This window comes from Eulemur rufifrons, chromosome 28, assembly GCF_041146395.1.
Source record: "Eulemur rufifrons isolate Redbay chromosome 28, OSU_ERuf_1, whole genome shotgun sequence".
Lineage (NCBI taxonomy): Eukaryota > Metazoa > Chordata > Mammalia > Primates > Lemuridae > Eulemur > Eulemur rufifrons.
The window spans coordinates 70,876,488-70,889,282 of NC_091010.1; the positions used below are offsets into that span (position 1 = coordinate 70,876,488).

The 12,795-nt window shown below is 64.3% G+C and overlaps 1 protein-coding gene across 1 annotated transcript in view; it reads left to right on the plus strand.

The window, feature by feature from the left end:
* INPP5A (inositol polyphosphate-5-phosphatase A) overlaps positions 1–12,795 on the plus strand; it is a 170,683-nt gene that overhangs the window by 74,605 nt on the left and 83,283 nt on the right. The window contains exon 4 of the mRNA XM_069460100.1: positions 1,826–1,913. Within this exon, the coding sequence (XP_069316201.1) occupies positions 1,826–1,913 (88 nt within the window). The remainder of the gene's footprint in view (positions 1–1,825; positions 1,914–12,795) is intronic.

Sequence of the window (12,795 nt, forward strand, 5' to 3'; positions counted from 1 at the left end):
CTGCGCCCTGGGCCGCCTGCGTCCCGCCCGTCCCCGTGCTGTCACCGCCTGGTCCCCCCCACCTGCGCGCACCGTTGCCGTGGTGCCTTCGCCGTCTTTTGAAAAGACTTTCACTGGTTCATGCACCATTTTCAGCACTTTCACTCTTTTGTGTAGATTCTGGCTTTTACTTGGCATCATTTCCCTTCAGCCTGAACAACCTTTTTTAACATTTATTTTAGCACAAGTCAGCTGCGGATGAATTTTCCCAGCTTTTGTTTGTCTAAAAAAGCTCTTTGTATTCATTCTGAAAGATATTTTTGTTGGGAATAGAATTCTAGCTTGTCAATTTTTTTCCCTCACTACTTTAAGGCTCTCACCCCATTGTCCTCTGCGCGGCGTGGTTCCTGGTGAGAATCTGGCCATTGTTCTCGGCTTCATCTTCTGGTGTATAATGTGCCTTTTTCCCCGACCGCGCGACGTGCTCATCGCTGGTTCCAGCGCCCTGTGCGCCCTGCGGTTTGCGTTTCCTCACGTTCCTCCGCGCGGCCCTTCCCGCCTTTCCCTCCGTGGGCCGTAGTTGCCGCCAAACTTTGCAAACCAGTCCATTATCTCTCTGCGTACCGCACTGCTTTCCCTCTCCTTCTCTTTGCTCTCAGACCCCGATCGCCTGACGTTGAACTGCTGGAAACTGCCCGTCAGCCCCTCAGGCCCTCTGCCTCCGGGGGGACGGTTTCTGCTGCTGCTTTTAAGTCACTGGTTCCGCCCCCCCTGCCCCACCGCCCCCCGCCGGTTTTAATCAGCTCTTAAGTCCATCCAGTGAATTTATGTTATTTCTGAGACTATTTTCCAGCTCTCGAAGTCTCACCTGTGGGTTCGTGTCTTGTGTCTGGAGCAGACTCACGTCCACCTTTAAATCCTGATCCCATTTGCAGCAGCTGCTTGATGGTTGTGCAGCTAATTCCGCCGTCCTTGTCCTCCGCATGCTGTCCTGCACGACTGTGGTCACGTCACGGACGTTACCTTGTTTCATGTTGAACCTTTTTCCTCCTTTGAGCGTTTGGGGCGTGTCTGCCCCCCGCTCCGATACGTGGGGACCAGGCTTGTCCTCTCGCCCGTCCTGATTCACTTCTGTTTCTCAGATCTGGAACTTTCTTCCCAACACGTGCCCTGGCCTGGGCACCGGGTGCTGTGACCTTTCTGTCTCGCAGCTGAGCAAGCTGGGGGTGGCGGTGGTCTGGGCAGAGGGCCAGGCACACAAGCGGGGCCTCCAGGGGTGCGGCGGCTCCCTGTCCCCGCGCCCTGTGGAGATGGCAGAAGCTCGTCTCCCAAGCTTGGCCGACTGTGAGATGCCACCAGTAGGATGGACAGCGAGGGGTGGGACCCACTTGGTGACAGACCTTTAGAGGTCCTGAAGCGTGGGCACCTTGGCCACAGGCTCACCCTTGCCAGGCGGGGACCAGGCAGGGACGGAACTGCCAGGGCTCCCGGGTGCCACTGTGGTTGCCCCCCGCCCCGTGCTGATGGCCACTCGGATGATTTCTGTTTGGACGAAACGCGCGGCCAGGAGAGCCCGGAGTGTGGGGCTGCTCCCATCTCAGGTCTCCACTCCCGGGAGGCGTCAGGGTCCGGCGTCGCCTGGGGCTGCCTGGACACCAGAGCCTGAAGGGCAGCACGCGCCCCGTGTGCCGAGAACACGCGGTGGCTGCCGCTCCGCCTCCTCCCTGGGTTCTGTGTTGGTGGGTGTCGTTCTAGGGTGATACAGACAGTGGTGTCCGGTCAGCACACCTGGGGAATGGCAGCGTCCGTGTGCTTTTGCTCAAGGAACTTGCTCTTTTCCTTTCAGAGAACTACTGTCGAGTGACGCGATGAAAGAGTATAACAGGGCTCGAGTCTACCTGGACGAGAACTACAAGTCCCAGGAGCACTTTACGGTGAGTCTCCGTCCCGCGGTGCGGCTGTCAGACTGGTGCCGGGCCGTGGACGCCGGCCCTCGCCCTCCGGTGAGACAGCGGTGGAGCCCTCTGCCAGCGTGCGGTGCTGTCGAGCCTGCGTTAGGATGTTGCCACGTTCTTGCGGCCGGCCTGGGCTCCCCACGCCGGCCCGGCAGGGCTGCTGTCTCGGGCTGCCCGCGGGCGCTGCGCCTCCTCGCCTGGCACCGCCCCGGTCCGGGCGGAGTCGGAAGTGGACGGCCGGGGAGGGAGGCGCGAGGCGTGAGGAGAGGAGAGAGATGAGAGCTGACCGGTCTGTCCTGAGAGCCGCCTGCCGCCGCCCGCTCGCGTGCTGGGCCTGCCTCGTGGCCCCGCACAGGCCGGGCCGGCCTGCTTCCGCCAGGGGCTGCCCTGGTGGTGTGGGGTGCGGTGTGGAGCCCTCCGCAGAGCCGAGCAGACCTGTCACTCCTCCGCGGGGCTGTGGCTAGCTGGACACGAGAGGTAGCCCCGTCCTCGTGGGGGTGTCCTCAGTGCTCTCCAGCCTCCTGGGGAAGCACAGATGTGGCTGTTGGGGAGCGAAGGTGGAGCACGGGGGACGTGCAGACACAGGTGAGGGGGGCGGGAGGGTCTGTGTCGAGGTCGGAGCCGACTTCAGGGCACCGAGTGCTGCCGAGGATGTGGGCGTCGTTTCCCAGTGACCGAGAGGTCAGTTCCGCAAGGGGGCATCACGGTCATACACGTGTGACTCGGAAGCTGACAGGGCCACGTGGAGAAGTAGGTCTGCCCTGCGGGAGGTTCTCTGTGCACCAGCCCGAGCTCGCTGGCGCCCGTGGGACCGGCAGCGCGTGCGGCCCAGATGAGGGCACGCCAGGCCGAGGGAGGGCCGGCCTTGCGTCAGGGCCTGGCTGGAGGGACGCAGACCAGCTGCGGAAAGGCCCGGAGGGGAGGAGTGGCCGTCAGCTTTGCCCGTCTCTGCAGAGCCACCTCCCGGCTTCCAGGTGAAAGAGCTTCAGCGAAGTCTGTTTCCGCAGTCGAGGGCTGTGGCCGCCTTCCCAGGCTGACTCAGGAGTGTTTTCCCGGCGGGTCCGGGGCAGCCTGGTGTCCGGCCTGCCTTTCCCAGGCCTCTGCCGGCGTGCGCGTTCTGGGGGCTGCGCCGGCTGCCAGGCACAGCCGCGGCTGCCCAGACGAGCCCTGGCATCGCTCCCCTCCTGTTTCTGGGGTCTTCCCTGGCCGTGGGCAGTCTCCGGAACATTCACCGTGACGCATTGGAATCTGGGCAGTGAGGCAAACCTCAGCATCTGTAAGAGACTGAAATCACACAAAGTATGTTCTGTTACCTACAGGAATTAAATTAGAAGTACATAAAAAAGATACATGGAAAAGTCCCAAATATTTGGAAATAAACCAACTTGTAAATAACCCATGAGTCAAAGAGTATGGCAGAAAGGATATTAGAAAATATTTTACATTATTTAATACATAAAAAACAAAAACTTTCAAAATTTGAGAGATGTCGGAATCCCCTGTCGTTGCTGCAGCCTCCAGGGCAGGGCGCCTGGTGGGGGGCGAGCCTCACTCAGCTCGCGGAGCAAGTGCAGAGGCCCCGGAGCTCGCTGACCACTGGTGCCTTAAAGTCCTCGATGACAGCGGCGCGTTGCTCTGTTCTTCACACACAGCGAAAAGTCTCTGGAACCTCCGAGACCGGGGCGCGGGGCGCAGGCAGCGGGTGAACTGCCTGGAGGTGGCCACGCCAGGCCGAGGCCCGGAGGCTGTTTCTCTGGCTGCCCACACACTGGGTGATCGCCAGAGGATGGCACAGGACACAGCCCGGGGACGGGAGGTGTCCTAGACCTGCTCACAGGGGACCGGGGCGTGGCGGGAGCTCCTGGCCGCTCCCGCAGGGGTGGTCCTTCAGGGCCACCTGGGTGACCCGGGGCAGGCGTGTGTGGCCGGGAAGGGGACAGGAGGCTCCAGGTCTGCCCGGAGCTCACTCAGAGCCGGCGCGGAGGGTGGGCCGCCCCGTCACGTGCCGAGGCTGGACCAGCCACCTGTCCCTCGCCCGCCGCTGGCCACGCAGCGTCATGGTCTCTGCTGGGGCCCCGGGGTCCTGGGCAGCCGGGCAGCCCCTCCTGCCTCCGCCTGGTGCCCTCTGGCTGTCAGGGGAGGCAGATTCAATTTTTACAAGATTGATAGTGTCACGGTGGTATTTTTAGCTGAGTCTGGTTCAAATAATAGGCCATTAATTGAGAAAGGAAATTGAAATGAATTTATCTTGTACATAAATGCTGTCACGGGCATTAATAGGGATCAGAAATAGTGGCCTGTTCCCAGAAAGCAGCTGGACCCGAAGCCGCGCCTGGCGCAAGGCGTGTGGCGGGGATTCCCGGCTCCTGTTGGTGGGGACGCGGCCTGGAGGAGGCTCGGTGACTTGCAGGTGTCCATCGTCACCAGGAGGTGGCGCCGTCGCCCGCCGCACGGCCGGAGCGTTTCCGCGGAGGCGACGGCCCATGCGAAGCTCCGCTGTGAGAGTAGCAGTCCCTGTGCAGAGCGGGAGGGGCGCACGGTCTCCCGCTGGCTGCCCTCCGGGCGTCCCCTCCCCAGGCCCTCAGTGCCTGGCTGGGCCTTACCTGTCCCTGTGTCCTGGGCTCCGGGCTCTGTCCCTGCAGAGGCCCTGCCAGGCCCTCGTGCTCGGGCTTCAGGCTGGGGCCGGGTCCCAGCGCTGTCACGGGAACGTGTGTGAAGTGTCGGTCGCCGCGTGGGCTGAGGACACTGGCTCAGGCTGCTGGTGCAGTCCAGCGTGGGCGGGACAGGACGGTGGGAGCGAGTACGCGTGTTCCAGGGCCCCAGACGTGCCCAGACCCCCGCAGTGACCGCCTGTGATGCGCCTGGTGTTTGTTTTGCTTCTCGTCTTCCTCCTGAAGTCGCCTCTCTGAGCGCAGTGGCTGCGCCGACCCCACGCGCTGCCCGGAGCCTGGACGCACCACGTCCCGGGCACTCGTGGCATATTTGGATCTGTGGATCAGTGGGGTCTCGGAGGTGGGTCAGCGCTGGGGGTGGAAGGGGCCCAGGCTTGGCCTGTGGCTGGAAGGTGGGGGCTCCGCGGCCCTCCCGGCGGAGCGGAGAGGCGGGCGGGGGGTTTGGGCCTGAGGCAGAACTGGGGCCGCGCACCGAGAGGGAGTTAAGGCTGGGATTGGGTGGCGCTGCCGGGCCCAGCGATCGGCCATGGGAAGACCAGGCCGGGCCGTCCAGGGCGCAGTCGGGAGGAGCGGGGCGCGGGGAGGACAGACGCCCAGGAGGCCCTGCAGGCCCAGACCCCTGCTGGGCTGACCGGGAGGCCCCAGCCTCATGCGTACCCCAGGGGCTGGGAGAAGAGCTGGGTGTGGCGCCCGGTGGAGGAGGGACTCGGGGTCTGTGCTGTGCAGGGCACTGATGTCACCTGGTCACTTTCGCAGCAGGGACCCGCGGTGCCCTTTCCCCGAGAGTCCACACTTAGACGTCCGACGCCTTGGGCATCCCGGCGGGCGGTTACGGTCTAACACCCCTGTCACGCTCTTCTGTTGGCCCAAAAGGACCGAGATGTTCCTGTTTCTTGTTGTGAGCAAGTTTTGGGACAGATTCTGCTCCCACCACATTGTAAATAAAATTCGAGCAGCTCCCTCGGGAGGAGGGAGAGTGTCGAGTGCCATTGTCCCCCCGGCAGGAGCCGCCGGGAAGGAGACCCAGGGCGTGGGGAGCAACGCTCCTCGGAGTGGGGCCAAGGCCTGCACCCCGCCCGACCCCTGGCACCCGGGAGGTCCCCTTGGCCTGCTCCCTGCTTTCCTCCCGCCGTCCCTTCCGGACACCACATGCCGGGGCATCGGGTGACATGGAGCTCACGCTCTGGGGACCAGACCGGTGGTGTTGGGGCTGTGGACTCCCAGGCGGAGAGCCGGCAGCGGCCACTCTGCCCCTGCCGACGGCCCAGCACCGTGTTCCTGCCCCGGAACAGCTGGAAACACAGAAGAGCAACTGGACGCAGCAGCATCGCTGCCCTTGAGCCGTCCTTCTGTGGGCTGGCACTGTGGCCCCTCCGCCCTCCTGTCCCCACGTCCCCTTCCCGCATCTGTGCCGCCTCCTGCCCCGCTGCCTGGTGCTCCACCCTCCCTCCCGGGACAGCCCTGGTGCTCCCCTGCGCTCGCTTTCTCTACGTGACACCTCGCTCCGCAGCACGCGTGTGCTCCCCTGCACATGTGTGTGCTCCCGTGGACGCGGGCACTGTGGCGTTCCTCCCCCTGCTGGCTCCGTGCGCCCTGAGGGGGCAGGACTCTGTCTCGGTCCAGCAGCCTCTGGGACGGTGTCAGGTGGGAGCAGCCCTCTGTATATCATTTCCGTCAGCGACGTGTTCCACACGCAGGCTCCACACGTCAGTGACTTGGCGTGTGACAGAAGCTGTGACTGTGTCAGAAGAACCTTTCCTACAAAGACGGGGAGGGGGAGCCTTCTCAGGCCCGAGGATGGGCTCGGCGAGTGGGGCTGGGGCTTGGGAAGCTCCCCCGGCGGCGCCCGGCCCGCGGCACAGAGCGGTCGGGTGTCTGGCGGCCGGCAGCCCTGGGACGGAGGTGCACACGCTCAGGGAGGGGGCCTAGCGGGGACCCAGGCTCTGCGCCTGCGTGGAAGATGGAAAAGTGACCGAGAACCCGTCCACGTGACACGCGAGCGTCAGGCAGTCCAGAGGAGCCACCGCCCGCCTCGTCCCCGAAGTGCCGTCACCAGAAGCCCCGCTCCCCCGTCCGCCCATCCCCCCAGCCCTGGGCGCGAGCTTCCTGGCTGCAGCCTCAGAGAGGGGTCCCGCGCCGCGTTGTCACCCAGCAATGTTCCACGGCGACCCCAGTGACCTCCTCGCGGGCCTCGACGCTGAGGAAGTGCCTGGGCGGTTTCCAAGGCCACCCGATGTCTGTCCGTCAGACACGCCAACGGCACGGAACCCACGCGTCTCCCGAAACCAGCCACGCGGAGGGGCGCAGCACACTCGTCACTTGCTGCCTGCAAAGTGCAAGCGTCGGCTGGAGCCGTCAAGGTCGCAGCTGTCCTGTGCTGGCTTCCGAACCGCCGAGTGAGGACGAAGTTGCAGGTTTACCTCCCTACGGTCTCACCCTGCTGCTGTTGTGCTCAGGGGTGAAGCGTCACCGACTGTGGGAGGTGGCTGTCACTGCGCTGTGCTGGTCATTTGTTCCACCAAGAAGCCCAGAGGAAGAAGAGGGACTCTCACTAAACTGAAAAAGCCCTCTTTTTTGGTTTTTGCCATTTAGGGGCTTTCTGAGAAAGGCTGAATGGAGGGTAAATTTTTTGAGAGCTTTCTTACCTACCAGTGGAAGTCACTGCCTGTCTGTTTGTGTTGAGCAGCGCAGCACTGAGGGCTGACGGACGGCTCTGTGTGCTGGGGGGTGTGGTGACCGTCACTGCTGCATGTGGGAAGGCTGGGGTCCCCCTGTCCTCCCGGCTCAGCCTGGCGCCCAGGTGTCGGGGCACTGGTGGGGCCGAGTGGGCTACAGGCCCCTGAGTGAGGAGTCTGAAGCCCAGGTCGGGGCCTGGTCCCTGCTGGGGCCATACGGCGGCTCTGAGCGGGCCCACCCAGGCTGGTGGGGCCGGGGGCCTGTGCGTGTGGCCTGCAGGGGTCTTGGAAGACCGACTCCAGCCCCTCAAATCTTTGGCTGGTTCTGTATATGCTTCCAGAGCTGCCCTGGACCGGGAGGCGTGTGCAGTGTTCCGGGGGGCCCACTCGAGTCGGCCTCCCCGGGGTCTGGATCCAGGAGCAGCGGGCCAGGGCTGCGCCTGGACAGGGGGGCTGGGCCTGGGGCCCCCGGTGGCCCAGATGGTTTCTGAGTCGGGGGCGAGGTGGGCGAGTCCGCTCTCCTCCGGGAGGAGCCCTCGGCTCTGGTGCCCGCCAGGCCCAGCAGCGGAGCCCACGGTGTCCTCTTGGGCCCAGGGGTGGCTGTGGCCACGTCTGCTCCCTTGGGGCTCTGGAGCTGGGAGCAGGACTTGGGGCCCGAAAGGTGTGCTGTGCAGGGCCGCCAGCTCCTGGCACTGCCCACCACCTGGCAGGGCCTCTGTCCTGCGCCTGCCACGCTGCCTTCTGTGTGCTGGGGTCGCGTCCTCCTGCCTGGGCCTCCTGGCTCCCGGGAGGGGCCGGGGTCCCCTTTCTGCAGAGCAGCATCTGCTGTCCGTGGAAGTGGGGTGTCAGGTGCCCCCTTTCTGGTGGGCGCTGGCCCCGCTCCTGGGGTCCACTCAGAGGCACGTGGCTGCTCCCCCCGCCCCCCAGCAGCAGCCCTGGTGCTCGTGGGTGGGTTCCCTGCACCAGAAGCGTCCCAGAGTGGGGGGCTCGGCCTCCCGCTTTTCCTCTCCCCTCCCCCTCACTGTTCTCCCAGATAAGATTTTAGGGGAAATTTATGGGAAGTTAATGGAGTTTGCTGATGCTCTGTGATGGAGCAGGGAGGAAAGGCAGGTGCACGCGGCAGGCGCTCTCCCGCCAGGTGCTCTCCCTCCTCCCCTGCCCAGGATGCTCTTCTCCCTCCCGCCAGGTGCTCTCCCTCCTCCCCTGCCCAGGACGCTCTTCTCCCTCCCGCCAGGTGCTCTCCCTCCTCCCCTGCCCAGGACGCTCTTCTCCCTCCTGCCCGGCCGCTCGCCCTCCTCGCCTGCCCAGGACGCTCTTCTCCCTCCCGCCAGGTGCTCTCCCTCCTCCCCTGCCCAGGATGCTCTTCTCCCTCCCGCCTGGCCGCTTGCCCTCCTCCCCTGCCCAGGACGCTCTTCTCCCTCCCACCAGGTGCTCTCCCTCCTCCCCTGCCCAGGATGCTCTTCTCCCTCCCGCCAGGTGCTCTCCCTCCTCCCCTGCCCAGGATGCTCTTCTCCCTCCCGCCAGGTGCTCTCCCTCCTCCCCTGCCCAGGACGCTCTTCTCCCTCCCGCCAGGTGCTCTCCCTCCTCTCCTGCCCAGGATGCTCTTCTCCCTCCCGCCTGGCCGCTTGCCCTCCTCCCCTGCCCAGGACGCTCTTCTCCCTCCCGCCAGGTGCTCTCCCTCCTCCCCTGCCCAGGACGCTCTTCTCCCTCCCGCCTGGCCGCTCGCCCTCCTCGCCTGCCCAGACAGCCTGATGGAGTGGGAAGGGCCGAGATTGGTTTTCTGAGGGCGCCCGGCCCCTCGCGCCCCGCTAAATCACGGCTGTCGGCCTGGCTGGCGGGTAATGACCTGCCCTGCCTCCACGCCGCGGCCCCGCGGGACGGATGGTGTGTGCCGCGCAGCGCCGGGGCTGTGGTGAAGGTGAAGCTGTCGTATTGATCTTTTTAGCACTAAAATATGAGCCACTTTGCTCCGCTCCCCACTGCTGTGATGTGAAAAATAATAACTTGGATCCAAATTAAAAATATTGATCTTTGGAAGGTGTTGAAAGTAAATAAACACCTTCCGAAGTTTTCGGGTCAGCCGAGAAATGGTATTCAGCAATAAATGTGTCGGCATGTCAGAGTCCAGGGTTCTTGATCTGTTTTTTCTTTGAATTGATTTTTCATTATTTACTTCCTAAAAGTGTTGGAATTTGGTCCTCCACTGTTAAATCCCAGTGTTTGGGCAAATTATTTCTTTGGGGCTTATGAGGTGTTCCTAATCCACTCCCTCATTGATTGATTGATTTTTGACTCAATAAGCTTGCAGTCCCCTGCTTTATTTAGGACTTCCATCATAATTTTTTGTACATTTAGGCTTGACTTTTTTATTTCCCTCTAACAGATGAGCTGACACTGGGCTGTCAAACGGGTGGGAAAACAATTGGCGCGAGGTTAATTTCATCGCGGGCTCCGTGCATTCTAAGGGGCTGTGGGTGTTTCCTGGCGGTGGGCCCGGCCTTGGGGTGCAGCCTTCGGACCCGTGTGCTCTGTTCTCCCACACGGCTGAGTGTGGTGGCCCCCGGGTGGTGCCCACAGCGTCTGCCGTGCCCTGGCGTGTGCAGGCTGCCCACCGCCGGGCAGGCTCCGTGAACACCAGCAGAGGCTGAGCTGTGTGTGTGGAGAAGTTTTCCTGTCGGAAGGCATCCGAGACCCACAGCTGCACCACGTGGCTCCACGTGGCTGGGCAGGAGGGAGGAAGGTGCAGGTGTCAGGAACAGGTGGGGAGGGGCAGAGGACGGCGGCGGCCCAGCTTCTGTGTGGCTTCTCGGTGGTGTCTGGGCCCTTTGACTGGTGTGCGTGGGGGAAGCTGCCGGCGTGAAGCCCCCGCACCGGGCGTGGGTGGAAGATCCCAGCGGGCTGTCGGGTCCATGTGGGGCTCGTCTGTCAACGCTGGTCCCCAGGCGTGGGGACGCACTGTCTGCTGGGGAGAGGATGTCTGCGTGCAGGTGCCGGGCCAGGGCCGCGTGAGGAGGACGGTCCCACCAGCCTCTCACCTGGCGCTGACCGGGGTCCCTCTGCAGCCAGCGCTGTTGGGCATCGGCCCTCGCAGCCCCCGCGGCCGCCCGTCCCTGGGGAAGTGGCGTGACTCGCTCACGGCCGGGGCGGGCGCAGCAGGCTCCTGCACTGTCCCTGGGCTCCCGGTCCCGACTGCGTGCGATGTGCAACACGGGACATGTTACGTGCAACACGTGGCACACGACACGCTCTGCACGACCCAGCTGTGCCCTGTGGAGCCCGTGGAGTTGAGGGAGCAACGTGCGTATGTGCAGTCAGGAAGTGTGAGCGGAGCCCAAAGGAAGTGGGCAGAGAGCGCCGAGGGCCAGCGGACACGAGGAGCTGGAGCCGGCCAGGCCGAGCACGGGACGGGGGTCGGAACCCGAGGCCGAGCACGGGACGGGGGGTCGGAACCCGAGGCCGAGCACGGGACGGGGGGTCGGAACCCGAGGCCGAGCACGGGACGGGGGGTCGGAACCCGAGGCCGAGCACGGGACGGGGGGTCGGAACCCGAGGCCGAGCACGGGACGGGGGGTCGGAACCCGAGGTCGAGCACGGGACGGGGGTCGGAACCCGAGGCCGAGCACGGGACGGGGGTCGGAACCCGAGGCCGAGCACGGGACGGGGGGTCGGAACCCGAGGCCGAGCACGGGACGGGGGTCGGAACCCGAGGCCGAGCACGGGACGGGGGGTCGGAACCCGAGGCCGAGCACGGGACGGGGGGTCGGAACCCGAGGCCGAGCACGGGACGGGGGGTCGGAACCCGAGGCCGAGCACGGGACGGGGGGTCGGAACCCGAGGCCGAGCACGGGACGGGGGGTCGGAACCCGAGGTCGAGCACGGGACGGGGGTCGGAACCCGAGGCCGAGCACGGGACGGGGGTCGGAACCCGAGGCCGAGCACGGGACGGGGGGTCGGAACCCGAGGCCGAGCACGGGACGGGGGTCGGAACCCGAGGCCGAGCACGGGACGGGGGGTCGGAACCCGAGGCCGAGCACGGGACGGGGGGTCGGAACCCGAGGCCGAGCACGGGACGGGGGTCGGAACCCGAGGTCGAGCACGGGACGGGGGTCGGAACCCGAGGCCGAGCACGGGACGGGGGGTCGGAACCCGAGGTCGAGCACGGGACGGGGGTCGGAACCCGAGGCCGAGCACGGGACGGGGGGTCGGAACCCGAGGCCGAGCACGGGACGGGGGGTCGGAACCCGAGGTCGAGCACGGGACGGGGGTCGGAACCCGAGGCCGAGCACGGGACGGGGGGTCGGAACCCGAGGCCGAGCACGGGACGGGGGGTCGGAACCCGAGGCCGAGCACGGGACGGGGGGTCGGAACCCGAGGCCGAGCACGGGACGGGGGGTCGGAACCCGAGGCCGAGCACGGGACGGGGGGTCGGAACCCGAGGCCGAGCACGAGTGAGCTGTGGGAGGAGCATTCCTGCCCCGGCCGTGGCGTGTGCGCGGAGGCCCACGGTGGGCACAGGAGTGTGTCTCTGGACCCCTCAAAGAAGGGCCTGCTGCCCAGCGGGGGGCAGCCGCTTCCCCAGAGGGACCCCTCCCCGGCGGCCCTCCCCGCGGCTGAGCGAGGTGGGGGCATGGAGGCCCCGCGTGGCGGCTCTGAAGAAAGGGGAAGGAGCCCAGGGAGCGGGGCCCCGGCGCACACGCTGTCCAGTGCTCCCCGGAGGGAGACGATGGCGCAGCAACTTCTCCGGGTGGCAGGTGACAAGCTAGTTCGAGAGTCCGCTTGGAAGCGCGAAGGACCTGGACGTCCACACTGTGCAGACGAGCGGCGGAGGCCGCACTGCCAGTCAAGACGGGTTATGAATCGCGGTAATCGAGACTGTGGTGTTGGTGAGACCAGAACGTCATGGCAGGGCCAGGGGACAGGCCCCTGTTGAGTTGTGACACAGGTGTCCGGGCAACTCGGGGAGGGGCGATCTTTTCAGCAGGTGGTGCCGTCACAATTCCGTGACCGTACGGGAAGGTTAGCTCCAGCCTTACGTACAGCCGTGTGAAAACCCAACTTGCAGCGGCTCACGGACCTGGCGTAAGAGCTAAAGCTGTAAAATTCTCGCAGAAAATTTCAGTGACCTTTGGGTTTGTCAAAGATTCCTCAAATAGGACACAAAAAACACGAACCCTTATAAAAGTAAATTCATCAATTGGAGTTCATCAAAATGAGAAAAATTTGCTCTTCAAAAGATACTGTTACAAAAATAAAGAGACAGTTCACAGCCCGAGAGAAAACACTTGTACAACGTACCCAACAAAGAACTTTTATTTGGAGTGCTGTATGTAAAGAGCCCTCACAACTCAATAATAGCAGGACAGACAACCCGTTTTTAAAATGGGGAAAAGATCAGAACAGACACTTCGCCAAATGAGATGCAGACGTGGCAGATGAGCACAGGAAGAGTCTCAGCGTTAGTCACTGGGCTAATGCAAATTCAGACCACGGCACTGATGGGAGGCCACTAACTTT